The 27,087-nt window shown below is 30.6% G+C and overlaps 2 protein-coding genes, 1 long non-coding RNA gene and 1 other non-coding gene across 4 annotated transcripts in view; 1 reads left to right on the top strand and 3 right to left on the bottom strand.

The window, feature by feature from the left end:
• Window positions 1-8,080, bottom strand: part of LOC111623660 — a 9,553-nt gene extending 1,473 nt beyond the window's left edge. The window contains exons 1-2 of the long non-coding RNA XR_002756463.1: window positions 6,751-8,080; window positions 6,356-6,463 (exon numbers count right to left, since the gene is read on the bottom strand). This is a non-coding gene — a long non-coding RNA (uncharacterized LOC111623660). The remainder of the gene's footprint in view (window positions 1-6,355; window positions 6,464-6,750) is intronic.
• A 3,726-nt stretch (window positions 8,081-11,806) lies between these two features.
• On the bottom strand, window positions 11,807-19,316 carry LOC111623659 (protein APCDD1-like). Its single transcript, XM_023366328.1, has 4 exons — window positions 19,186-19,316; window positions 18,961-19,105; window positions 14,805-15,372; window positions 11,807-13,012 (listed from the first exon to the last, which is right to left on the bottom strand). The coding sequence occupies exons 1-4, from the start codon at window positions 19,214-19,216 to the stop codon at window positions 12,281-12,283; spliced, it is 1,476 nt and encodes a 491-aa protein (XP_023222096.1). The 5' UTR covers window positions 19,217-19,316; the 3' UTR covers window positions 11,807-12,280.
• A 4,273-nt stretch (window positions 19,317-23,589) lies between these two features.
• Window positions 23,590-23,662, top strand: Trnav-cac. The gene has a single exon. It is a non-coding gene; the product is annotated as a tRNA-Val (tRNA).
• Window positions 23,663-24,335: 673 nt separating this feature from the next.
• Window positions 24,336-26,572, bottom strand: LOC111623684 (kunitz-type serine protease inhibitor-like). The gene is made up of 3 exons (XM_023366352.1): window positions 26,067-26,572; window positions 24,824-24,988; window positions 24,336-24,373 (listed from the first exon to the last, which is right to left on the bottom strand). The coding sequence occupies exons 1-3, from the start codon at window positions 26,119-26,121 to the stop codon at window positions 24,366-24,368; spliced, it is 228 nt and encodes a 75-aa protein (XP_023222120.1). The 5' UTR covers window positions 26,122-26,572; the 3' UTR covers window positions 24,336-24,365.
• Window positions 26,573-27,087: the final 515 nt, after the last annotated feature.

Below are 27,087 nucleotides of genomic sequence, written 5' to 3'. Positions count from 1 at the left end.
TTCTTCATCACAATAATACAAGATAAAATTCAAATATATTTACTATACAATCACACAAAAAATTATAAATAATACATCATATATATTGTTATTACATATTATATTATATATAACATAATAATAATATCAGAATTCTCAATAAAATATATTAAAATTAATATTATAGAAGGAATGAAAAGATATATAAAATCAGTATAATAAGGAAACATTATTATTGGTAAATTTCCAAAAATTCATAATAAATTTAGTATGGAATTGATAAAGGAAAGTTGTTTTGATTTGGAATTAATCAATACCAATAATAAATAGTCTACTTGTATATGTAAAACTGTATAAATGTATGTACTATTTGATAATTGAAATAGCAAGCTAAGAATTAATTTTTTAAAATAAATCCTGTTAAGGAATGAAAAGAGATATAAAATCAGAATAATAAGAAAACATTATTGGTAAATTTTCAAAAATTCATAATAAATTTAGTATGGAATTGATAAAGGAAAGTTGTTTTGATTTGGAATTAATCAATACCAATAATAAATAGCCTACTTGTATATGTAAAACTGTATAAGTGTATGTACTATTTGATAATTGAAATAGCAAGCTAAGAATTAATTTTTTTAAATAAATCCTGTTATCAATAGATAGACATTATAAATTCATATTAATTACTCATTGATAATTTTAAAACAAGATTATATTATGATTTAAACTCTCTGCTAATGTTTTTCTTAAATGTTTATAATTTATCTTGATATGAAATAAATATAATTTGAAGGACTAATTTATTACTTTTAATTAAAATTGCAATTCGTATTATTTTGAATGCGTGAATGAATAACATTACATTTCAAGCATCATTCTACTACAATAAATTCTTAGATTCATCAATGAGGATTCTAAACTTTTATATGCCATTTTCTACTGCATCAATGTATAGAATAGATAACAATTTAGAATGAAAATAAAAAAAGTCTTACCTTTCTTTTGTTTTGCTTCTTGTTAATTGTTTGAGCAAAGAAGTTTTTAACATGATTCCATGTCTCTTTGGAAAGTGGATTATAAAATTTGAGAATTATACTTCTTCCTAGAATAATTTAAGAATTTAATTATTAAGAATAGAAGAGATCAAGATAATTCATTAACTAATTAATTAATTTAATATTAAAATCATTTTCTAATACAAAACATTTATTGTTTCATTCAAAAGAATATAAGACAATATGCAAGCGAATATCATTTATAATCTGATAATTTAATTCGATGCTAAGTGGAAACAACCTTAAATATTTTAAATAAAAATTTAAGACTTTTACATTTAATATTCTATCGACAATTATTCAATTTTGATCGCTTATAAATAAAAAAAACGTTACATTGCCTGCGTTATTCGGGTATATGTAATTAAAACTCTCGAAATGGAGGGAAAAATAACTAGCAATTTCCAGAAAACTTTCTATTTCAAGATGGCGTTGGCAATACGAAATCGAACGAATTCGGATCGGTGGAACGTGCGATAAATGCGTCACACGTTACGTCATAGGTTCTACGTGAAAATATTAACTAATTGCAAATGTTTTCTTTAAAATGATAAAATAGTCCTCTTTATTTGTAAAATATCGCTAAGATATTTGTAATAATAAATAAAATTATAAAAACGCATTCCGTAACCTTACAGGTTACAGGCCGCAAATCTAGGTTTAAAGCGTATCTAATTTAAATTATTTAATTTTGATATAAATCGAAAAATATTAAGTTACCTACGTTACGCGAGTTTTCATTATTAAAATTTGTACGAAAAATGTTAAAATGGAGGGAAAAAGAACTCGCAATTTCCGGAAAGCATAAATTTCCAAGATGGCGTCGGCAACAATACGAAATGGAACGAATTCGAATTTGTCGTTGCAATGCGTCACGCGTTACGTCACGAGTTTTACGTCATAGATGTAATATTTCGAGTATTTTAATTGCATTTTTTAAAGGAAAGTTTATTTTTAACAAATTCTTTTCTCTCGGATTTGGCAGAATATTTGTTAAATGTAAAACTTCGCTAAAAAGAAAATTTACTCAGATTACATTACAAGTGGTTGGGGTTTGATTGGAAACAATTGCTTCCACCATTGTAAGATCGGGAATTTACAACATATTTCATACAACTGAAAGTTTTAATTTATATTGCCACAATATTTTCTTAACTGTGAAAGAATGGGTAGCTGCACTTCCTTCTTGCGGATTGATTGTGTAATTTACATAATAAACAACAACCCAGCACATTTCTATTACCAAATGATCTGTCAGATTATCTATTGGGCTATGTTGAGCCTAATAACTAATTACATAAGAAATCAATTTGGCTAGAGGTAGGTGCTTTAGCTGCTCTCCTAATAAATTTAATAATTAGAATTAAATTAATGTTAAATTTAGAATATTCTGAAAGGACATTGTCCATTGTCTATCCCAAAGGATATTGTCCAAAGGAAATAATTGTCCAGAATGGGACTCAAATCCACAACTCCTGATTAGTTTAGAGATGCATTGTAGGTTACACTACCCAGATTCTATATGATTTTTATTTCCAAAACGGTTAGTGGATTTAGATATAAGTATAGTTGGTCACTTAAAATTGTGTTGTTGTTGTTGTTTTATTAAATTAAAGAATCAACAAAAAAGAAAAATATTCCTAGAAAAACACTATTCTAATCTGTTTAATAGTGGAATCTGATGGTCGGAGGTAATATCCTGGAAATGTTTAACAGATCATTTTTATTTATGAATTAAACACCTTGATAATATGTTTTTTTGCATGAGTGCTTTTCATTGGATATATTGTTGTGTATATTATAATATTGGATATTTAAAAATAGTTGTAAAATCCTGGAATGGAAATAGTCAAATCAAATAATGAAGTGATGTACAGTACATTAACTGATGACTATTCAATAAACACTTCAGTTTAATTAAGGCATAAAAATGAAGTAAGAATATAGTTTGTATATATATTTTTGGCCAGAATAGGTCTACATGTAATAAAGTCAGATACAGAGTATATTGTTTGGGTTCTTATAGTTTTATCTCTTATCCCATTGTTAGCATATGAGCCTTGAACATTACCACCAGAGTACGTTTGAGCCAAATTCTGGATAAGGTTTCTATAGTAACCTGTTTTATAGCAATATATTCAAACTGTTATAGTCATTTGCCATTTCAGTAAAATCTGTACAATGGGTAAAGGGTCTTTTTGTCAGGGCTCTAAAAGCAGCTATTTTGTATACATCAGGGGTTATTGGAGCTTGCAGATATAAATAATGGTGGGTGTGATGGTTTGTAATATAAATTTGGATGAATATTTTAATTTCTATTGTTGATTTTAAGATCCAAAAAAATGTACCATTTAGTTGCTGGCATGGTCTAATTTAATACAGTCCATAAGGATTGTCATTCATTTGTTGTATGAAGCCATTTATATCTGGTTTTGTTTTCCATATAATAAAGATATCTTCCACATATCTTTTGCACATAAGCATACATGGTAGAGTTGATAAAATCATTTTTCCAATAATATTATATCTGACAAAGGATCCCAGACAAGAGGCTATCCACAGGTGCCCTCTCTTTTGAACATATGTCTTGTAATCATAGTGAAAGAAAGAGGAATAGCATGAAATATGTGCTTAAATCAAGATAAATTTGCAATTGACTTGCTTATTGCTTTTATGTAATAAATGTCTAAGAGGGCAAAAATTTGTTGTAATTTGTATTAAGTGGCACACAGATACAGTATAAAGTCTAAGACTGTAATATAAACATCTCCTATAAGTTGACTACCACTAATCATCAATTATTTGCTCTGTTTTACTGATGGATAATGTATAGGTTTTTAAATAATCTTTAAATAGATTATGAATAGCATTTTCTAAAAGGCAAGTACGCAGCATGGCATTACAGTTCATATAGTGTTGCCTGATTTATGGATCTTTGAATGCAAAAAGTTTAGGAGCATTAGCAGAATTTGCCATTACACTATCTAATTTTAAGGTTCAAAAAATCTAAATTCAATAAATACAACACCAAAGCTATGTATGTGTGTGTGTGTGTGTGAACCCACACAGACTTTATAATTATAATCATTAACATTATATCAATAATAATACATAAAAAGTAATTACAAAAGATAATTAAAAGTAGGTAAATACATTATATCCCTCTCAGAATTTATGCAAAGAATTACTCTATAATAAAAATATTTTGGAATTAACTGATTGTGTGATATGACTTTTTTGTCTTGACTGGTATAGTTTGTATTATTGCATTATTAAAGTCTTTAATAAACTTTGAAAATTTACGCTCTTATATGATTGCATAATTTTTAGCTGTAAACTGAGTTTAATCAATGTCCCAAATTTAGCTAAAAGAAATATTACTTATTTACATATTAGCTACTCTTAATCTCGATATACTCTATCTCAATCATTTAGAACTTATTTTTGTTAGAGAGTAACAAAACAAACAAATTCTTGTTTACTACGACAAAGTGAATGCCTCAATGAATGCCAGTCTTCACAGCAACATCTGTCTGCCTGAATCCCTGATTCTGCTGAATTTAATGCCACTTTTATTCCATCATTTATGGATTGATGGTTTGACAAATGGTCACACTCCAGCAATCAATAATTAAGGATTTCATTAAGGATTTTGAATTTCCTTTCAATCTTGGAATGAACTTTTAAAATCATTGAAAGACTAGGAGACACTTCCACCATGATGTTTTTTCCCTTCAGTGTTTTTGTTTGATGACATTACCTACTTTAAATTACTGAAGAACAATAACTACAGTATGGTAAGGATGCATTGAACTGAGACTCTCTGTTTTCCTCTTCCTTCATGTAACTTCCCAGCATCATTTCTATTATCTTCCTGTTTGGCAGTTACCTAGTATTGATCACAAAACTATTTATAAGTCTTTCAGTGTTTGTTTTTTGGGATCTTTCCAGAACATTCTGAATATGTAGTATGTAACCAACTGTCCGATCAACCCATTCAAAAACTCTAAAGTCAGTTCCTTGATTTGACAGGTCTTTCAGGCAGTTTCTTTTGAGTTGACATCCTTGACACTTCCCAACTCCTGTCATTCAATTCTCCGATTCCATCAATTTTTTTCTATATCAGGGAATTTCAGCATAAGGTCCAGAAAACTATTTTAGATTAATGAAAGTTTTCTTACAATGAACTTTCTTAGGTCAAGAATTCTTAAAGCATTAGTCATATGGGCAACAAACTAGGAATTCAAAATTTTTTCACTATACAGTAGAGTTGATTATCTGAAAAATTGATTAACAAAAGTCAACTTCAGAAAGTACTACTGGCACTGGTAGAGTATACATTGCCCCATTACTGCTATTCTTGGGGTCAGCATTAACCTTCTGCACAGTATTTCCTTCAATTGTTAGAGAAAGTATCAAAGAGAGCTAGTGGAGTTATCAGGAAATGATCATCTTTATAAAGTTGAGTTTTCAGAGACCTGTTTAAAAGACTTGAAATTATTCCTTTTGAAGCATATACAGAGAGTTTAAAGAAGTCCTTGTGGTGCTTTTCAAGGTTTGGGGTTCATTTCATTTTGTGTTTGGTGGGAGACCACAGACCCTGAGTCTGAATCACTCTCAACCTTTAGATATCCCTTCCTTCAGGAGGGTTCGATCCTCCAGACCTGTCTCTTTATTTTGTCACATAACCCTGCCACACTTGTAGAGGTGATGGAATTCACTCTCCAGGAGGTGATAAACAAATGGACAGATAGTATGATGGAGCAGATTACATTGGTCAACATCACCACACAAAGAAGCAGACATGATCTTCTCTGGGTACAACCAACAAGGCAGGCAAGCTACACCAGCCCATCACACAGCGAGAGATGTATGTGTTGTCAGCAGGAAAGTATAGAAACAGCTAGTATAGAGACAGAAATATAACTGTCGACAGTTGAGAGGACTACCTAATAATTTTAGATAATTTGGAGTTTTGCCAATGGTACCTAACCAATCAAGTGCATTGGTGTGAAGTTTGAATGGATTGTTTTTGCAGTGTGTTAAACATGTTTTTTAAAATTTATCTGTATCATTGAAATAAATAATACATAAGTTGTAAAGTTCTGTTTTTTAACAATAAATTAATTTTTCTAAGTAAAATTGTAATTCATATTATTCTAAATGGCATAAATGAATAAAATTATTATTCAAACATCATTCTACTACAATAAATTCTTAGATTCATCAATGAGGATTCTAAACTTTTATATACTATTTTCTACTGCATCAATGTACAGAATACATAACAAATTAGAATGAAAATAAAAAAGTCTTACCTTTCCTTTGTTTTGCTTCTTGTTAATTTTTTTAGCACAAGAAGTTTTTAAAATGATTCCATGTCTCTTTGGAAAGTGGATTATAAAATTTCAGAATGATACTTCTTCCTAAAAGAATTTAAGAATTTAAATATTAAGAATAGAAAAGATCCAGATGATTCATTAGATAATTAATTAATTTAATATTAAAATCAGTTTTTAATACAGGACATTTATTGTTTCATTCAAAAGAATATAAGACAATATGCAAGCGAATGTCATTTATAATCTGATAATTTAATTCGATGCTAAGTGGAAACAACCTTAAATATTTTAAGTAAAAATTTGAAACTTTTACATTTAATATTCTATCGACAATTATTCAATTTTGATCGCTTATAAATAAAAAACGTTACATTGCCTGCGTTATTCGGGTTTATGTAATTAAACATTTACGAAAAATCTCGAAATGGAGGGAAAAATAACTCGCAATTTCCAGAAAACTTTCTATTTCAAGATGGCGTCGGCAATACGAAATCGAACGAATTCGAATCGGTGGAACGTGCGATAAATGCGTCACACGTTACGTCATAAGTTCTACGTCAGAATATTAACTAATTGCAAATGTTTTCTTTAAAATGCTAAAATAGTCCTCTTTTTTTGTAAAATATCGCTAAGATATTTGTAATAATAAATAAAATTATAAAAACGCATTCCGTAACCTTACAGGTTACAGGCCGCAAATCTAGGTTTAAAGCGTATCTAATTTAAATTATTTAATTTTGATATAAATCGAAAAATATTAAGTTACCTACGTTACGCGAGTTTTCATTATTAAAATTTGTACGAAAAATGTTAAAATGGAGGGAAAAAGAACTCGCAATTTCCGGAAAGCATAAATTTCCAAGATGGCGTCGGCAACAATACGAAATGGAACGAATTCGAATTTGTCGTTGCAATGCGTCACGCGTTACGTCACGAGTTTTACGTCATAGATGTAATATTTCGAGTATTTTAATTGCATTTTTTAAAGGAAAGTTTATTTTTAACAAATTCTTTTCTCTCGGATTTGGCAGAATATTTGTTAAATGTAAAACTTCGCTAAAAAGAAAATTTACTCAGATTACATTACAAGTGGTTGGGGTTTGATTGGAAACAATTGCTTCCACCATTGTAAGATCGGGAATTTACAACATATTTCATACAACTGAAAGTTTTAATTTATATTGCCACAATATTTTCTTAACTGTGAAAGAATGGGTAGCTGCACTTCCTTCTTGCGGATTGATTGTGTAATTTACATAATAAACAACAACCCAGCACATTTCTATTACCAAATGATCTGTCAGATTATCTATTGGGCTATGTTGAGCCTAATAACTAATTAGATAACAAATCAGTTTGGCTAGAGATAGGTGGTTTAGCTGTTCTCCTAATAAATTTAAAAATTAGAATTAAATTAATTTTAAATTTAGAATATTCCGAAAGAAAATAATTGTCCAGAATGGGACTCAAATCCACAACTCTTGATTTATTTATTAAAATATTGTTTTCTAATCCTCGGTGTTCTAAGTAAAATGTCACGTCCGAGGGAAACCCACCCGTCGCCGGCCGTTTTCGGTTTTAACGACACTCTAGTTAATTAGGTTGGAAATCAATTATTTCTGAGTTATATTTTCTTTGTCTGGGATGTTTTTATAATTTTTATACAATTAATAGGTTTTATATTTCATATTTAATAATAATTTAAAAGTCTATAGGCCTATATAAAAGCTAGCGGATTAGCCTAGCGTAGGTCAGTTAAAACATCAACAGCAAACATTAAGATTATTATATCATTTTGTACTTCTAACCTGTAAACACTATCATATTATAGTGTGTACTTTATATTTAGTTTATATAGTTTGTCTTTTTTTTTTCATTTCTTTTGATGCTAATTAGAGTATTTTCTTACGTGCACACGTTCGATATTTCGCAAAAACCCAAATAAATAGTATACTTCAAAAATAGTATAGTAGAAAGCGACTTTCTCAAGGTATTTTTTAACTGTCTATTTCCATTCCGCAGGGTGAATTTAAAAAAAAAAACCGTTTATAGTTTGCATTCTCATGGCGTACCCTAACTGTGTACCAAATTTCAACTTTTAACTCCTAATCGTTTTTGCTCTGGGTTTATTATTATCATTATCATCATATCAACCCATTTCGATTATATTAGATTTGCTAACAGGTGGGTCTATTTCTTTTCTTTTCTTCAAGATGGCGTCGGCAATACGAAATCGAACGAATTCGAATCGGTAGAACGTGCGATAAATGCGTCACACATTACATCATAAGTTCAACGTCAGAATATTAACTAATTGCAAATGTTTTCTTTAAAATGCTAAAATAGTCCTCTTTTTGTAAAATATCGGTATGCTATTTAATAATAAATAAAATTATAAAAACGCATTCCGTATCATTACAGCTTACAGGCCGCAAATCTAGTTTTAATAAAGCTTATCTAATTTAAATTATTTAATTTTTATATAAATCGAAAAAATATTAAGTTACCTACGTTACGAGAGTTTTCATTATTAAAATTTGTACGAAAAATGTGAAAATGGAGGGAAAACGAACTCGCAATTTCCGGAAAGCATAAAATTCCAAGATGGCGTCGGCAACAATACGAAATGGAACGAATTTGAATTTGTCGTTACAATGCGTCACGCGTTACGTCACGAGTTTTACGTCATAGATGTAATATTTCGAGTATTTTAAACGGATTCCGCTCGCGCGGAGATACGCGGGGTAATAAAAGAACGCACTTTAACAAAAAGTTCGAGACTGTACGCACACAACGAGTTTTCAGTTCTTGAGATTTGAATTGGATGTTTCATATACAATAAAGAATAAGTATTGTAATGTATTAATCGTATCAGTATCATAATCGTATCATAGTTATAGACTTTTTAATTGAAAATGAGCGTTTTGAATAGAAACTGTTAACTATGATTTAAAAAAAGAAATAAATATGGCGGCATTTTTTTTGCATGCGGTTCTTCTCTCTTGGTTACAACTTTCATTATTCGTCTTAAAAAACGATATCCTTTAGCCAATCACAGATATTATTCTACTTGTTCATAATTTTAAAGTTACGACCGCTAAAAAGTAATTAAAAAACTTAATACCATAGTTATTTTTTCTGTTAACTTCATTAAACATTCTATAATCATTCAAAGCCTTCACGGAGATGGAATGTAAGCGAAGAAAAAAAAAGACATCAAATCTACATAAAATTCCGTAATTTTTTTAATACGAATATTTTACATAACGTTAATAATGTGTATATTATTACATAAATTATTATTCGGATAGAGGATAATAATTTTTTAATACGAATATTTTACATAACGTTAATAATGTGTATATTATTACATAAATTATTATTCGGATAGAGGATAAACATAACATTCTCACAGAAAGTCTGTTCGAACTTCCTGGTATCGGTCCGATCACAAGGAAGTCAAAACTCGTCTGTAATCCGTCAAGGATCATCGTGAAATAATATGCAAATTATCCTATGAAGTCGCCGCTCTGTAATTGCATCCATCATGCCAATCTACATATAATAAATGAGAAATTGCTGCAGGAACTTAGACATGTGCGCCGGATCATTAAAAAAAATGCATACGAGGAATCTTAAATCGTGTTTTTATACTTTTATTTTTCCATAATCGTAAAAAAAGTTAATGCTATTCAAATTTAATTAATTAATTACGATACTTTAATAAATATTGCTTAATTAATGTTTGTTATAAAATTTTTTTAAAAAAATTGTAGTTCATAAAATTGTTGATAGATGGTGGAATGTGTTACTCTATTTATTTGGAAGAGTGAAATTTTTCATTTTATTTTATGTATTTTAAATTAAATTTAGAAATTTTTAAATTATTTTTTATATGGCATAACGTTATACATCTGTATCAGATGGCTTAAAAGTAGTTTATTATAAGATGGTATCAGGTCCATGCTCATTTTTCTTTTTAGAGACATCTGCTGCATTTATTGTCTACGAAAGTCAATTATTATAATTTATTTAGATAGAATGAAAATTTTATTTGAAGATATTCTCTGAATCTTATATTATAGAAAGTTAGATTTGCAGATTACTACAATCGTACTAACAGATGGCGCCACGTTTGAGAAAGTGCAGAACACAAGAACCACTTGTAGAAGCCGGGTTACAAGTTCGTTCAACGGCGGTTAATCGTTCATTCTTTTAAAAATGAATTTTTAATGGAGGGCCACACAAAGAAAGTAATTATTGTGAATATCCAACATCTGTCCACTGTATTTTTTGCTTCAAAAATTACAGTTAAACCATTCAAGACACCACTGATTAATATATTCCTTACAACTAACAACAGACATCCGATTGTTCTTGGTTTCTAAAAAAAAAGAAACAAAATTCCGTTTTTTTTTTTGTTTCGGTTAACTTATATGAATGTAATTAGAGTAGACGAATAGTAAAAAAGTGGACATTTTTATTAAAAAAAAATATGTATATATAGAAAGATGACTCGAAGTTTATTGACTTTTTAAAACAAAATTAGATTCGTTATTTATAGTTTTGAGTGGAACACGTGTTTGTACATTATGTAAATTAAGTTTGAATCTCTGTATTGTATAAAGGAATTTCTATTTAAAATATTCTCTTTGTTAATTATGTAATGAAACTTTCCAGATGCTTTTCCTCCATGTTACGAATTTGGGGTGGAATCACGTTGTCAACAGATTCTACAGTTCGCTCCTTCACATATATTATATAAATTGTTTATATCCAAGATGCGACACGTATTCCGTGATCGGAATTTTGTTACTTTATATACAGTAGTTATAAAATAATCGCTTTACCAAATAGAGGGAAGGGTTGACAGTATCATAATTATCCTTGTAATGTCAAGGTGTGTTCCCACACCAAAAGTTCGAGGGCCCATCTGCTTTCGGGCGAAATTCGACCAGTCAGGAACTGTACAGTTTTATGCAGGAGCAGCTGCATCCCTCCCCGTAACTCCTTGAATATACCTCGCAGATTCATGAAAAATGCGGGGAACTTTAAAAGGATCAGTCATCCGCATTTAATGTTTTTGGACACTCCCCGAACGATAATCTTAATCTGTAACTAATCTAACTTGTATTATTTAAAATATTCTTTCCCACAGATATCATTTTCCTTATGACAAAATAATATAAGGAAAGAATATTGCTGTTATAGAATAATTGTATGTAAAAGATACACAAAACGAAATATAGGACCGGTTCTGGGCGGGATGGGTCCTGACTCGCTGTCAACCCCGTAAGGAAATAGGTATAATGATATATTGCAGATGTGGATAAATGAGTTTTTGGGGAACAAAAATTGAAATTCTAGAAGTTGGTATTTTCGTTTTTCGACGAGGTTATTACTTTTCTGGATAGGTTTACTTATTTTTAGAAGTCATAAGCATAAGATTTTTAAAATAATTTTAAATTTTGAAGCTTTTATTTTTTTATATTGTTTTTAAAGAAAAATTAGTTTTAATGTACAAAATAATGTACTGTACCATTCATTCGAAAAATACTACAGAAATTTGACAGAAGTTTCTAAAAATCGATGATTTTAAGAGAATTTCTGCAATGAAAAATGTTTACAAGAAAAACATTAAGATGTTTATTTACATCATTTATATTACAACAGACTTCACATTCATTAAATTAACAATAACGACAGCCTTATCCGCAGATACACTTCAATTTTGTACATCTAAATCTGCGAATTTTTTTTTATAGCAAACAATATACAGTACAAAATTCATATTATTGTTCCATCTTATTAAAACCCACAATAGTTTTTACAAACATCAATCTAAAAATTTACTCTACCCATAAAAATAACCGAACATCACGCACAAAACTTTTTTCCCTCTTATTCTCTTAATATCCAGAACACGAAGAGTATCACAATGTTTATAGTGGAGCTCGACTGACAACTCGATGACAAGTAAAGTGCGTGTGGTATTGGATTGAGATGGTTATCCGAAATATGCCGACATTGTACCAGAGGAAGCTGGTACGATGTGGGGCGCCTCGATGGACTAGTGGGCCTGAAATCGGTGTCCAACTTCCCTAGATATAACAGTGAATTGCCGTGATGATCTATGTCTATTCTAACAACATTATACTCCAGACTTGGTATTCGTATGCCGAGGTTCAAGCATCCTCCCGTTGATGTCACATCCTGAGTAACGTTAGCTTCCCAGGAACCGCTTCGACCGCATAGATTTCCACTGTGCCTATTGACACCGGCCACGAAAGAATCTTTTTGAAGAGTCAGAAAACCCCTATAAACGTTAAAGTTATATTCGGTGGCACCCGCGAATTTGTTGGATGGTTGAATCTCTATAAACTTGCCTTCGGCCTCCAGAAGAAAAGTGGGTGTTGCACAGTTCGGATCGGCATAATACTGATAACTACCCTTCCAGTTATCTCTGTTGAACTGTAGCTGACGTGTTAGGAACATTCCCAGTGGACGTATCTCGCATCTGGTACTGATCCATTCTCCATTCAGGTATACAGGCAATCTCGGACGTGCAGGAAGTTGCGGTGGGGATAATTCGTGAGATTTACTGACTAGATGGCATACGTGGCATCCTACACTCTGAAATAAGTAAAACGTATATACATATAAAACAAATTGAAGCCGATATTCGTAGGCTTATGTAAATAAATTGGCGTTCGAATTAAAAATGCAGTAAGTGAATTGCAGATAGGTTTAATCATCTACATCGCGGTTTGTCATGTAAGAAGGTAATTATCATCACGTATGACAATCACTCATCCCAACCTGATCATTAATAACGTGAGAAACACAATTTATCCAATTATCGCGTGTCATAAGGTTATTTCGGTTGTCAAAAAACGTATTGTCGGCTTTAAAAGATGGATGTTGACGTCGTCTGGGGACGATGTGGTGATAGAAGTCTCCTATAATCTCCGTGCATATTTAAATAGAAATTTGATCTATCTGACTTGTATCCTGTGATATTAACCTGTTTCGTTGTGTTATGTAAGACTTCTTCAGATAAATTATCGGAAAGTAGGTTAGGGAAATTTATGACAACCTCCAAAACTCGCCCATCTTTTCGAATAATTGAATATTTGCCCGAAACCACTACGGCAGAGGGAAGAAAAAGAGGAACTGCGGGATATTTCAACCAATGATCGTCTTTCTTTCGGGATATAATAAAGATCAGTGGGTGGTCTTCGTAAAACAGTCGGGTAGACAAAAGAACAACTCGCATACTTCAAGTCTCAGCGGGTGAAAAGGACATGTCATAGTAGGTACAGTGCCGCCGGGTATATCAAAAAGTGGATATCTGAGATTTTTTTTATAATTATCAGTTTTACATGTTAATTAATTTCATTCAAATACGTTCTTTTTTTTTCTTTACTGGAGGTTTAATAGCCGCAATTTGCGTAAACTTAATTTTTTTCCCTATTGCAACTATCTTTGTCATAAATTATGTTTTCCCCCTCCCGCTACAGATTCCAGCACTACTACATATAGAACTTTTCAGTTTATTTATAAGAGAAACCGGCTGTTTAATGCATCACTTATGACACTTCTTTTTTTCTATTTTTTTAAATGTAGTTCTATTGGTATTATTATGGCACATTGTTGGCCCGCCATAAAAGCGGGTGTATAACTACTCAACAGTTAACTAGATGTAGCGCGTCTGGAGGTCCTGTCTCTTGACGGCTTGACGAAGATGCATGACAAACGTCGTCGTCTCTTTTGCCCCTTCTGGAAAACAAGACACGACTTACAGGGCATAGACGACTATCGATGACAGTAAGGTCGAGCATAAACGTAGCCATTTGTCTCTTCCAAACCCTCACACGTCGTAACCCATTTTTGCGCTTACCTGATGCGAATGAGAGTTTATTTTGAATGGGGCTTTAAGGGGGTTAAAGGAGGAAAAACCAGTATGAGCTTCCCGACGAAAGCTTTAAATTAATTCTAAGCCAAGATTCCGTAGATGCGAGGGGGAACAAAATCTTAAAATAACATGGCAAAGACGATGTTATTTTAAATCTAATTTATGACCTCAGTCACATTGTTTTGATCTCGATCGGAATTTTATTGGATGAGATAGCAAACGAGTTCATGTAACACGCGATTTTAGCGTTTTATAGTCTAGGGATTAGAAGTAATTCTAAATTCTAATCAGGATCGGATAAGTTGGTTTTTACGGGTGGAGGCAACGCCCTCTTAAATCTTTCGAATCGGATAATAAAACATCCTTCCTCCTTTCAACTTTGTTTCTTCTATCTTTAAATTCACTTAGCGCGTTACATCAGAAGTTACTAGGATCTTAAATTATATCGATAATTATTTAAACCTCATAAATAAGCACCGATTTATATTTATGGAAAAATGTTTAACTTACCTTTGAATTAAGCAACGGTGCTTGATAACTAGTTGGCCTATAAAAATTTCGTTTGTTCACGTCATTGTGTACGTCACCCAAAAACAGTTCGATTCTAGTAGGATGGGGCTTATGGCGATGGTGCAGAGCTTTTCTATGTTCTACACGCATTAATTGAAGTTCGTTAAAGGTTATGTGTAGAGAACTTAAACAATCGTAATCTTCGATAACGTCGTTCCTACTTCCATTTCCGTTTTCTACGTAACTATATATTCTGTATCTCTTGTACGGCCGCCAATTCGAACGAATGTGATTCGGACAGGAGCGATTTATCCTGTGAGCCAAGCTTTCGGCCACGTCGCTACTGTAGGCGATTAGATTGACCCGAGTGGTGACATAATCGGTTTCCATCGCACCGGGAACGATCCAGGATGCTCTAGAGAGATGATAATGACCCCATGCAATGATGGAATAAGCTGGTAAAGTGCAAGAATCATCCATATAATAGAACTGATGCAAGACAAATGTTTTGTTTGAGAAAAACTGATAACGTCTCAGGAGAAAATCTGGTCCTGGACGTACTTCACAGCTGAAAAGTTAATAGTACGAAATAAGTTTTCTAAATTTCGAATATATATTTTATTATTACTTTTTTAATGTAACGCTTACAGGCCTATAATTTTTATTTTGATTTAAATTTTCTTAGCAATAATCAATATTAAATTCTTAATTTTGTATCTTAAAACGTAGTGTCAGTCTTTTTATTTGCAGAATATTTAGAACATTAGTAGTGTGCTACTTGTGTTGTTTGCTTAACTTTAAACACGCTAAAGTAGCAGACTACTAGATCATATTAGTGTTTACTGGACACTGAGTCGCCTCGACGTTTCATTAATGGCATAATGCCACTTCAGAGAAATATACAGTAGTATTTTCAAATATATTCTAGGAAAGTTAAGAGTGAATCTTTTAAACGATATCAATAGAGCCACATTCTTCAGATTATATAGTAGAAAAGGGCTTAGACACTGCATAATCGAATGCATTCGCCCAAACTTTATATAAAAATCTCGAGATTTTAAAAGAAGTGAAAAACAAACATCGAGTAGTTTTCCAGCTGTTGGTTAATACATTAGAGTGGAACCACTCCTAGGTTTGGACGGAGGAGGGTGACAGTTGGTCACGTGCTGCCACATCAAGGTCACTTTTGAATAGGGAACGGCATGTAATTACATATACCCACTTCGGCAGCACGTCATCGATACTGCTAAATACGCTTCTGGGGCAAGTGAAATTAATATGTCTCAATTTTTAAATGGTTTAGCTGTCAATAGATATCGATTTCTACGCTAATATACTGACTGCAGTTAAATGCTTTAAAGATCTCGCAGGCACGTTAACCGCTATGGAGCTTTTCTCGTGTTACCTTTTAAATTCGTTTCTGCTTTAGTATAAAGCGCTTTAGGTGAGACAAAGAGCGTATTAGGGAGTAGCGAAACTTTCATTTAAACGCGAAACTTATCTTGTTCACGCCGAATCAATCCTGGAACATGTCTTCTGCAAAAGTGAACTTGTGACATGAACTGTCGACACATCATAGTCATATCTGCTAAACAGGCGTCAGCCTGTTCGTCTACTGCTCGAACGCATCATTCAATAGATCAAAGGTAAATAAACCATCGTCGACGACTCGTTCCAATATATTTTCTCGTCTGCTTAATCTATGCTGATCCATGCAAGTCATTTCTATGAAATTAATGAAAATGCGATTATTCACGGCTTCATTTTTGTTCTGCACAAAAGCACTTCTTCCGGTAGACAGATGACGGACAAAAGAAAAACCTAGCGAGATAGGCATACAATAGGGAATGTGGGTGGTCTCTACTAAATTGAGTTTCTTTTTTTCGAAGCTTAATCAAAATTATCTTTCTTAATTTATTTTATTACTAGTAGATATGCTTTGGTATTATTATTTCTTCTTATTTTTGTATTAGATGCTGTTCTTGTAATTCTATACCATAAATGATAAATCTTCAGAAAGGCGGAGAAAATAAGGATCGGTTTTCTGTTTAAACAAAATCCAAACTGTTCTTTCCTTCCTTGTCAATTTAATTACGCTCATTAAGAATTATTTAATCGTCGTTTTTTAACGTCCGATAAAGTAACGATTCCTGAACTGAGGTTCAAAGAATAGAATCGTATTTTATAAAAATATAATTCAAAATCGAAGTTTGGCAGAGATATGACTTTTTGAAAGAAGCAACTGGTAGGGAGGAGTCTGTGCAGATTCATCCATGTGAAAGATCACGACTTATGAGAAAAGAGGATTTCATGCTCGCTCGATCTCTGCAAACTGACTCCATTGGAGCGATAAAGTCACAGCACCGTGATCAATACTTATCACACTCTTCCATTAAGAGCACAAACCTTCTTCCCTTCTCACTCTCTTAAGACTTAATCCAGCACATTACAGATGTTCCAGGCTTCGATACATTTCTCCCAGTAACATTCTTGGCATAGTTTATGCATAAATATTTTATTATTTCGGTAACGAGCTTATCATCTTTCATCATTTCAAATCGAAAAGCCCAACCCCAACTAATAGCCAGGCTACTCCACCCGCAGTTCCTAGTATAAAACTACACAACGGATAATGAACGGCCTCATTACATCATTAACTCCTCCCCGGTTAAATCATGAAAATTCGCAAACCCACCTACGATAATTACGGTATCCGAGGCGGAACTACCTGAAATTTTTAACCAAATTTTTCTACTTTCTAAGCGCCATTTCTCAGTAATGTAATCTCTCTTCTCTCACTGTCGTTTAGCGAAACGAAAGTTAAAGCGAGAAGATCGCTTAGGTGTCATTCGATTCCGTTAAGGAGAAGAGCGGGAGGGAGAAACCCCGCTGATTCTGAAAGCAATGTAAACATCGGGTGGATATTTCCTGCATTTAGACACTTGGCAACTCAAACTGTCAAGTGAGAAATACCCCCACCGTGATGAAGTTTAAAGTCCTGACAGGTAGAATAACCTTGCATTGATTTAACATTAGCGGATCCACTCCCCGTTTTAAAAGCGCACGGTTTACAGAAATTCTACTAAAGATTACATCTGCAATGATTAAAAATGTTTTAAAAAATTGCATAAAGAATAAAAGAAAACGCTATTTAATAAAGATAAACATCGTCTAATTTCAACTTAAGCGAGAATAAAGTACAATTCATAATAAACAAGTAACTTAGACTGTTATGATTTATACCTCTCGACGTTTTCGTTATAATAATAAATGAAAAGTTAAGAGTAAAAATGTAAAAGGATCGCGGGGAATTTAAGTGGAAGCTATAAATAGATCTAAGAACTACAGTAAATGGACTAAAGAGGCTTATTGTTGAACTAATGGGAATGTAATTTACCAACCTTAGTGGGCCAAATCCTTGTGTTTAGCTCTAATATGATTGCAGTTTAAGAAGATAACAATAGTCTAGTATTTAGATGTAATTTAACTATATTCTTCAATAATGTAATTTCCGAATTTAAACAGAAATTAAGTCTAAAAATTTAAACAAAATAATACTCTTTTATAACTAAATATATAATATAATAGGTATTATCCATCTTTCAAAAACAAGGAAAGTGATTATACTTGAAATATAAAATACAGTCGAACCTCCGACAACGGCCACCTTTAAACGGAGGCCATTCTTTCAAGAATTTTTAATTTTTTTTAAGCAAAAATGAGTACAAAATTACCCGCAAACAATGGCCATTTTTAATGTTCCATTCAATGACCGTTTTTCAGAGGTTTGACTGTATATGAGATTAGGAAAAGTGCGTAAACTATATTATGTTAAATACATATTGCCTAAGATATAGATATATATTATAGAAAATAATTTGTACCTTGTATAATAATAGAAAATATAACACTTTATCGTATTGTTTTATTATTTGTCGTGTTATTAAATAGTAAAACAATGCTTAAAAGTTATTGATTATATAAGGTTGTAAAAATATGCACGTTAAATACCTTTCTGGTAGGCATTATCTATCGAATTAAATTAAAATGAATATCGGTTAGTAATATTTTAACGAACGTAGATTAAATAAATAGCAAAAAAAATTGTAAAAACATTATTCTAGAGAGAATTGATCGTATAAAAACAGCTACTTACCTCTCAGAAACCCATTTTCCTAGGACGTCCGGTGGCACTTTGGATGTGACCGTAGCTTGGTTTCGAGCGAATTCTTCTTTCCACTGATGGCATTCGCTATTTTGGCTGCCACTCAGAAAACATTCGGACAAACTCGGATACAAAACTGAAAAAATACATAATAAAATGATTTTAAAATAATAACACTCGTTGACTTCTCGAAAAATCTTTTTTTTTTTTTCTTACTTAAAAGGAAGCTAAATAACGTCCGGTCCATATTGAAATGCTCAATGTGACATTTTCGACAGAGTTTTAACTCGACACCTGTCTGAGTAACTCTCCATTGGTCATTCTACGAGTTGCTATGGTAACACGTGCTATACGTCTGGTCAATCAGATTTATTTTTCCACCAACGGGAGACAGCACCCTCTGACGGTGTAAACACTTATTCCTCATTGGATAAAATCTGTTACGGGTCGTTCAATTAAAAAGCGTGAATGTATCTTATTGGTTAACAATTATCTCACTTTAAATTATTGAGAAATTAATGAATTCGTTACAACCGATAGGAAATTTTATCGTGGTTTGTTTTCCTGAATAGGAAGTTTTAATTATGCTTGTGTATCGTGTGTAAAAAAAAATACAGTTGAGTTATTTGACGATTGGTCATTTTAGATTTAAAAAATCGCACGTTTCGTTTGAATTTTGTGTGTAAAAAAAAGAGAAAAAAAACGGGAATTCAGTACATTTTTCTCTTCGAAACAATGACAGATTCATTATAGTCTGTAAAATTAAAGTTTACACTCGAAAATAAAAAAAAAGTTTTGTTTGCGTGACAGAATTAAGTGAGAAAGTAGAGATTAAATAATTTGCGTTAAGTATAGGTTTGCTTTTACTCTCAGCATTATTATTTTCTACGTTTTTTAAACAAAGATTATCAGATAAAGGCAACGATCCTATTATTTTAGATTACCTGAGAAGAAAATTACGTTTAGACCAGTTTTTAATTCTTTTCATCTTAACTGCAAATTTTCGATATTTACTTTATAATTAGCACGCAAACGGGGATTAAGAGATTTTTATTTCCAGCAATAAACCGGACTGAATAGCCACAGAAAGAGAAAAAAACTTAAGACGATATCTCTTTAAAGCGATTTTTCGCAACGAATCCAGCATTTAAATGCGTCGAAATGTTAAGATTATCATCTAATATCGCTTCTCCGGCCAGAAGCAACAACATAAAGGCGACTACTTTCTTTAATTTAACTTTAAATGGCGTCATCGCGTCCCAATAACTTTTTTTTTTCCCTCTCTCTCTCTCTCTCTCAGCTTATAGTTCTGCCATTCTAATGCTTGTGGAGTTTACCAATTGCGTTATCTTATCTTTATAATAATAAATAAATATATATTAAAATATATATATGTATATTTATAGGACTGTATCACTATATATAACACCGAGAACAGGGGAAAAAATATTTATAAAATGGAAGTAGTAGAGCGCGAAAAGAAATCCGATCAGTTGCTGCTAGTCCTTTTGCACTTCTACTTCTAAAGCAACTTCTACTTTATGTCAACGAAGGATAGTCTTGTTAACAAGTTCTGAGAAACTCAAAACAGATGACATAGTTTACTCAGTTCGTCCTAATCCTAGGGTAAAGCAGCGATCGCGCCCTTGTAAATCCTAACAGCTGTCTCAATATTACCAAAGCCTGCAGAAACGGATAATTCAGCTCCCACTGGTTCAATGCCCTTTACCAATTTTTTTTTTCTTACATGCTATCTATTAGCATGTTTTTAACGCAGGTTTTTCCATAGTTATACTAGAAAATAATATTAATTATCGGAAAGAATTTACTCCGTAAAAATTTACAAAATATAAAGTGCATAAAAAGTCGTGTGTATTCAGAATTTTAAAACAATACTACTGCTTGCTGCCATCTACAGTGAAAATTTATTACTATTTTCAATTTTATCCTCGTTCGGTTGAATTGTTTTAAAATATTAATAAATTTATTAAAACAATTGTAAATTTTCATTTCTGTTGATAAAAAACTTGTTTTAAAAATTAATATAATTTTATACGTTTCTAATAGGCTACAAATACAAATTATTAATAGAAGAACAAGGCATAAAATGGATGCTTGTAAGTGAACAAGTAGCTACGTAAGTAAACCAATGGTATTGTTCGTTTCATATGAAACAGACTATACTATTGGTTAAACAGCTATTTACAAGTTAGAAGCAATCCATCTGTTATTTATTGACTTTTATATTTAATTTGAGGAAACCTTAAATTTATCGTTTAAAAAAAATATATTAAATAATTAGATTAGCATCTTTGCGATATTAAAGACATTTAAATTTTAATGTTATTTAGCTAACATTATTAATTGTTAATAATAAACACTGAAAAGTATTGTTACTGTTTGAGTATTGTTTGTTTAACAATACCAATGAAGAATTTTTAACCGGATTTGACTAATTTTTTTNGTTACATGCAATTATAATTTTCATTCATTCATTAGTTGACATGAGTCTTACAACAATATGTAATTGTTTGTTAGCATAAAGTAATTAAGTTTGTTAAAATATGAAAGAAAACATCAATAAAATTCAACATTCTTATATAAAGACATTTTTATAATTTTATGATTAATAAAAACCAGAAAGAGTTTGAAGGGTAATAATAAACACTGAAAAGTATTGTTACTGTTTGAGTATTGTTTGTTTAACAATACCAATGAAGAATTTTTAACCGGATTTGACTAATTTTTTTATAAAGTTTAATCGCGAGTCATTAATTTGGTTTTTTTTAAATGCCATGCCTATACCGTACTTGATTATAGACTTATGGAAGATCGAGTAATATTGGAATCGATATACCGGATCATTCTAAATACGTATCAAAGGAAATAAGAATAATGATTTTCGAAATACTTTGAATATTTACAGGAACGAATGTTAACTACATCAAGGTACTGTACATTCCAGTTTCGTATCTACATTAAATTATTAGTCAATCACTTGGTACGTGTATGTTTCGGTGGAAAGTATTAGTCGCTGATGTTCTGCTAGAGTTTTATTCCATCCATTATCATTTCACGGATTTATTCGAGTAAACTATGCAGTGCTACACCGACAACTACGAATTTCTAAGTTATTTTTTAAACTATTCTCAGAAGATCAGAATGACTTTTCTGGGTAAAAGGATAGTGGATTTGGGATTGTATTCTAATAATAGAATCCATCCGCGTGTTTTCGCTATCTGGAATTACAATTCCGATTTACTCTCGCTGCTGTTACGTTACTGCGCTCTTTTGGATCAAAATCAGAATCTCTGTTCGCTATCGATTCAACCTATTTCTGTGGCTGGTATCGCTCTACGTCACCTGTTCGATCCCCCGAGATGTTGGCTGAATGACACCAGACTGTTTCCACAAGTTCCCATTTGCGTCACATATCTCTTACGACGAATACTTCAACTCGATCTGAGAATTCTAAACATCGGGATACTGTTCGATCACAAAGTATCGAAGAATCATTACCGAATTGGTCAAGAAAGTCGAAGAGACGGTTGTCTTACCCAACTAGTGTAACGATCCTTGCATCCCTCCGAATTGAAACATCTCTGTTCAATTATCTCTTCATAAGAACTGACAATTTTCACAAGGCATTTACACTCTACCTCTTCCAAAGTCAATAAAATATTATATCGATCTTAAAATAAATTAAAAATTTAATATTTGAATTCTGTAGTGCATGTAATTGATATATCGTTATCATTTAAGTTTCATATTGTATAAAACATAAATAGGCCATACACGAAATCTTTAACGTCATTAACACTTGCCGCCATCTAACGAAAAATTTAGAAACTTAATATTAAATTTGTAATTTATTTTATCGTAAAAATTTCAGTTATAAATAATGAATTATTTACTTATCGGCGATTAATTTTATAAAAATTTCAAATATAATTAATTTATACGCGAATTACATCAAATTATATTCAGATTATCAACAAGTTTCAGATCACATTATTGATTCAAACGGAATTTTAATCACTTTTTTAGGAAGTGAAAAAGATGTGTCATTAAACACTTCTGTGTTATTTTATCCAGAAAAGCCGCTAAAACAGAGTAAAGAAACAGCGCACAACTTTTTTTTTGTTTTTTTAATTTTTTCTTTTTATTCTCTAGTGTCCTCAGATGTGTTTGTGACACAAGCAGTCTGGTTTGTTTCATTTTTCTGACATTTTTATTACGAAAATATCATCTTTCGTTATAATAATATACTCGGATTAAAATCTAAATCCTTTAGCGACATCAAAGAAAAATATTTATCCATTTAATAAATTATTTTTCTGGAATAAAATAAAACGCGAAATTAAGATGAAGTTGTTTGCATTTAACGCATCATTATGTGTAATATGCATGCTCACTATTTAGTTTTCTTTTGATGTATATTTGTAATTACTTATATTATTCATTAATATGTGAATAGTACTTTAGTAAATTACGAATTATAGCTTTTGATAGGACATTACGGAATCTAATTAATTATATCCACGCTAACTAACGATAAGATTTTTTTAAATATAATCTATTATTGTGTTGATAACTATACAGGAAAGTGTATCTTAATAAGTGCTTGTGGTGTAGCGGTTATCACATCCGCCTCACACGCGGAAGGTCCCAGGTTCGATCCCTGGTAAGCACATGTTTTATTAATATCGATTTTTTCGGTCCTCCTTGTTCTTAGTATAATGTTTAAGTTTCGATTGATATGTTTTAACCTCTTTTTAGCTTTTTCGTATTGTTAGAAATGTTTTAAGTATATGTGCATATACTTTTTCACATTTTAAAATTTGTTAAATAAACTATTGAATTATTAGTTTTAAATTGTTTTCAGTTGGTATATTCTGAACATATGTTAACTTTTTTCTTTTCTTTGTCTTAATTAATTAATTAATTCAGTACTGTATTAGCAAAAAGTTCTTCTAATTAAATTAAAAGTTTTAGTTCACTTAATTTGTCAAAAATATAATTAATGTTCACTTTACATTACTTTAAATATTTCACAAACCTTTAGTACTGAATTCTTTATTTTTTCCTGCGTAAATTATCCTATATTTTTATTGATATATAGAACTTAATTAGTACTAAACACTGATCTAATACTACATACAGCATATTTACTATAATGAAAAATCATTTTATAATCCACTACAGAGATTATTTTAAATATTTTATTTATAAAAATAACACATTACATTCAATGAAATGAATAAATATTTTATTTTAAATCTCTAAAAATTCATAAAATAGCTTATAAAAGTAAATTTTTATAGTAAGAAATACAGTATAGGTAAAAAAAAAAATGTATAAAAAAGATGAATGTCCATTCTTCCTTTCATTTTAAATCATAATCCTGTAAAAGAAAATAAAATAAAATAAGAATTTGATAGAATTTTTTATTAATATGTTCTTTTATTATTTTATTTTACGAATTATATCAGAGCTTTCAAACTTAACTATAATAAATGTGTGCTGCATGATGCACTTCCTTGACCTAAATGCTGATCATTGTGTATAGCATTACATTCGACCACAATAATTCACCATTGTATATGAACTGCTACAACTTTTATGAAATCTTATCGATCTTAGCTCCAATTTTAGATTTACTACATTGATATATTATAGTATACGCTTGTTTATGTCTCTATCGTATTTTAAAACAATGTTTTTATATAATTTTAGATGTAGAATACTTCAAATATTAAATGTAATTTGGCCCAAATTGTTAGCGATTTTATACAAGCGATTTATATATATAAATTGAGAATATTTTATATTACACGTCACTCTTTATACTTACCACGGCATGCATTTAAACATTGAGACCTTGTAGAAAAACTGTTATCGTTTCCACCGCATCCTCCATAAATGAAAAGATGACAAGTTCCCGTCTTGGGATTATAAAAATATTTCGGAAAATACCTATCACACGGTCCAGGTTTTGGTGGCAGATGACATATGGAAGCTGTAATAATTCAATAATAATTTCGTTATTTCATTAACGATATTAAAATAATAAATTAAATAATTATAAAAGCTATATGCGTGTATTTCTACATACACACACACTCTTTCCTTCTGTCGAAATCTAACAAGAAATCTAAAAAATTATAATTGAAATTCTTCGGTTAGTATCTAAATCAAAGCTCTTATTTACAGACTCTACTGCTTAATTCTAATGAAAAATGGAAGTAAATCTTTTACACATTATGCCATTTAGTCCATTATTCTGCTTCAAAATTTTAATGGTTATTATTAAACTGAGAAAGTCTTGTAAACGGGAATTCAGAAACGTGATTACGAAAGAATATTTGGTAAATGGAAATTGCAATTACACAACTTTTTCTTTGCATATTGACCGAAAGTAAAAAAATAAAGGTCATGTTACTAGTATCAGTCGTTCGTAGAAATTAAAGAACAAAAACGTAAATAGGAGGATGTAGATATAGAGCCTTTATATCAGGACAAATATTTAAAAATTTAATTAAAATAAATTCGGCCTTAACACTGGAAATTACTTTTAAAAAATTACATTTTTATTACGTAAATAATTTTAATTATTGATATAAATAACTCAACATACAATGTACAAGTAAATTTGATTATTTTTCTGTTATACAAAACTAACGTCATTATTATACAGTATTAGTTTAAATTCTTAATTATTTAATGTAAAATCTTAATGTATGCATTTAAAAGAATAATGATATGACAGTAAAGCATATGCTGCTAATAATAAGATAGTTACAACATAAAAGTTTATATATTAAATTTATTTAGTTGTATTAAGTGCTAGCATGACATTTATATATAACTATATACTGTATATATACATTTATATTACAGTAAAATGCTAAAATGTTTTGACTAAAAGGCTAAAATAATATATACACGTTTATTATAATTAAAGCAATTAATGCCAAGACACTTGAAAATGTACAGTACATTTTCAAATGTCTTTGCATCAATTACTATAATTATAATTTTAATATTATATAATTATTTAATTAGTAATTTTATCACTACTTCATTAAATACTATACCTTGAGAGGAAACTTCATAGAAGAATAGCAAACAGAGGATGAGCACAATCCGCATATCTGTAGAGTGATGACGCTTCCCTACTGAAAAAGCGCTGCAGCATTTATTACATTCTCGATGTGTAAATCTTCTGAGTATAATTATCGCGAGGAAACCACTCGCGACTTTTTTCCGCAATTTAATATTGCAATGAGTGATAAGGAACGATATAGTGAATTTTACTTATCAGTGTTTTCCGGTTATACAAACCAGAGATTGGCGTCATTATAAATAAGTAAGGCGAAATATTTATATAATACTTAAGCTATCGTATAAATCAAAGTCCCGAAGAGCAATGGCATCATAGATTTACACGTTCGTTGTTTACTTAGACTAGACTTATGTTGATACTTTTCTTCTTCTTTCTCCTTGTTTTTTTTCCTTAGAATTTTGTTATGCTCATGAAAGATTTTGTAATAGTAGAACATACAAAATATTTCATTTAAAATAAAACAAAAAAGAATAATAACAATATTGTTTAGTTACATGATGTTATAGATCCATTTTACTTAAGATTTATTCGAATTTCAATGTGTAAATTTATGGAAAATTTAATATCATGAAATCATAAAATAGATGATAAAATTCTCATTTATAATATATTTTATGGAGAATTTTATGCAATTAATATGGTAAAAGTAATTTTTTTTCTAATATGACGATACTTATGTAATATTAATATAAATTTTAAAGCATATATGAGTGTATGCTACATACAATAGGTTAGATATTCACCTTCCACATCTACCATTGTTTTTCATGATTAAATTATCACATTGTTATAAGTTTTATTTTGTAAATTTTATCGTAAAATACTTTCGAAGTTTTACTTATTTATTTATTTTAGAAAACATGCATTTTATAGAATAAAGGCTATATTTTATATAATTATGATTAATCTCTATGTAAGGTTAGGACGCAAAGAGAAGATTTGATATGATTAAATATTTTATAAAAGTCATATATATATATATATATATTTTA

The sequence above is a fragment of the Centruroides sculpturatus genome, unplaced genomic scaffold (genome assembly GCF_000671375.1).
Source record: "Centruroides sculpturatus isolate CEXI.00-Female unplaced genomic scaffold, Cexi_2.0 scaffold176, whole genome shotgun sequence".
Taxonomy (NCBI): Eukaryota; Metazoa; Arthropoda; class Arachnida; order Scorpiones; family Buthidae; genus Centruroides; species Centruroides sculpturatus.
Note: the sequence above shows the minus strand (reverse complement) of the source record. Positions and strands in the feature narration are given on the sequence as shown.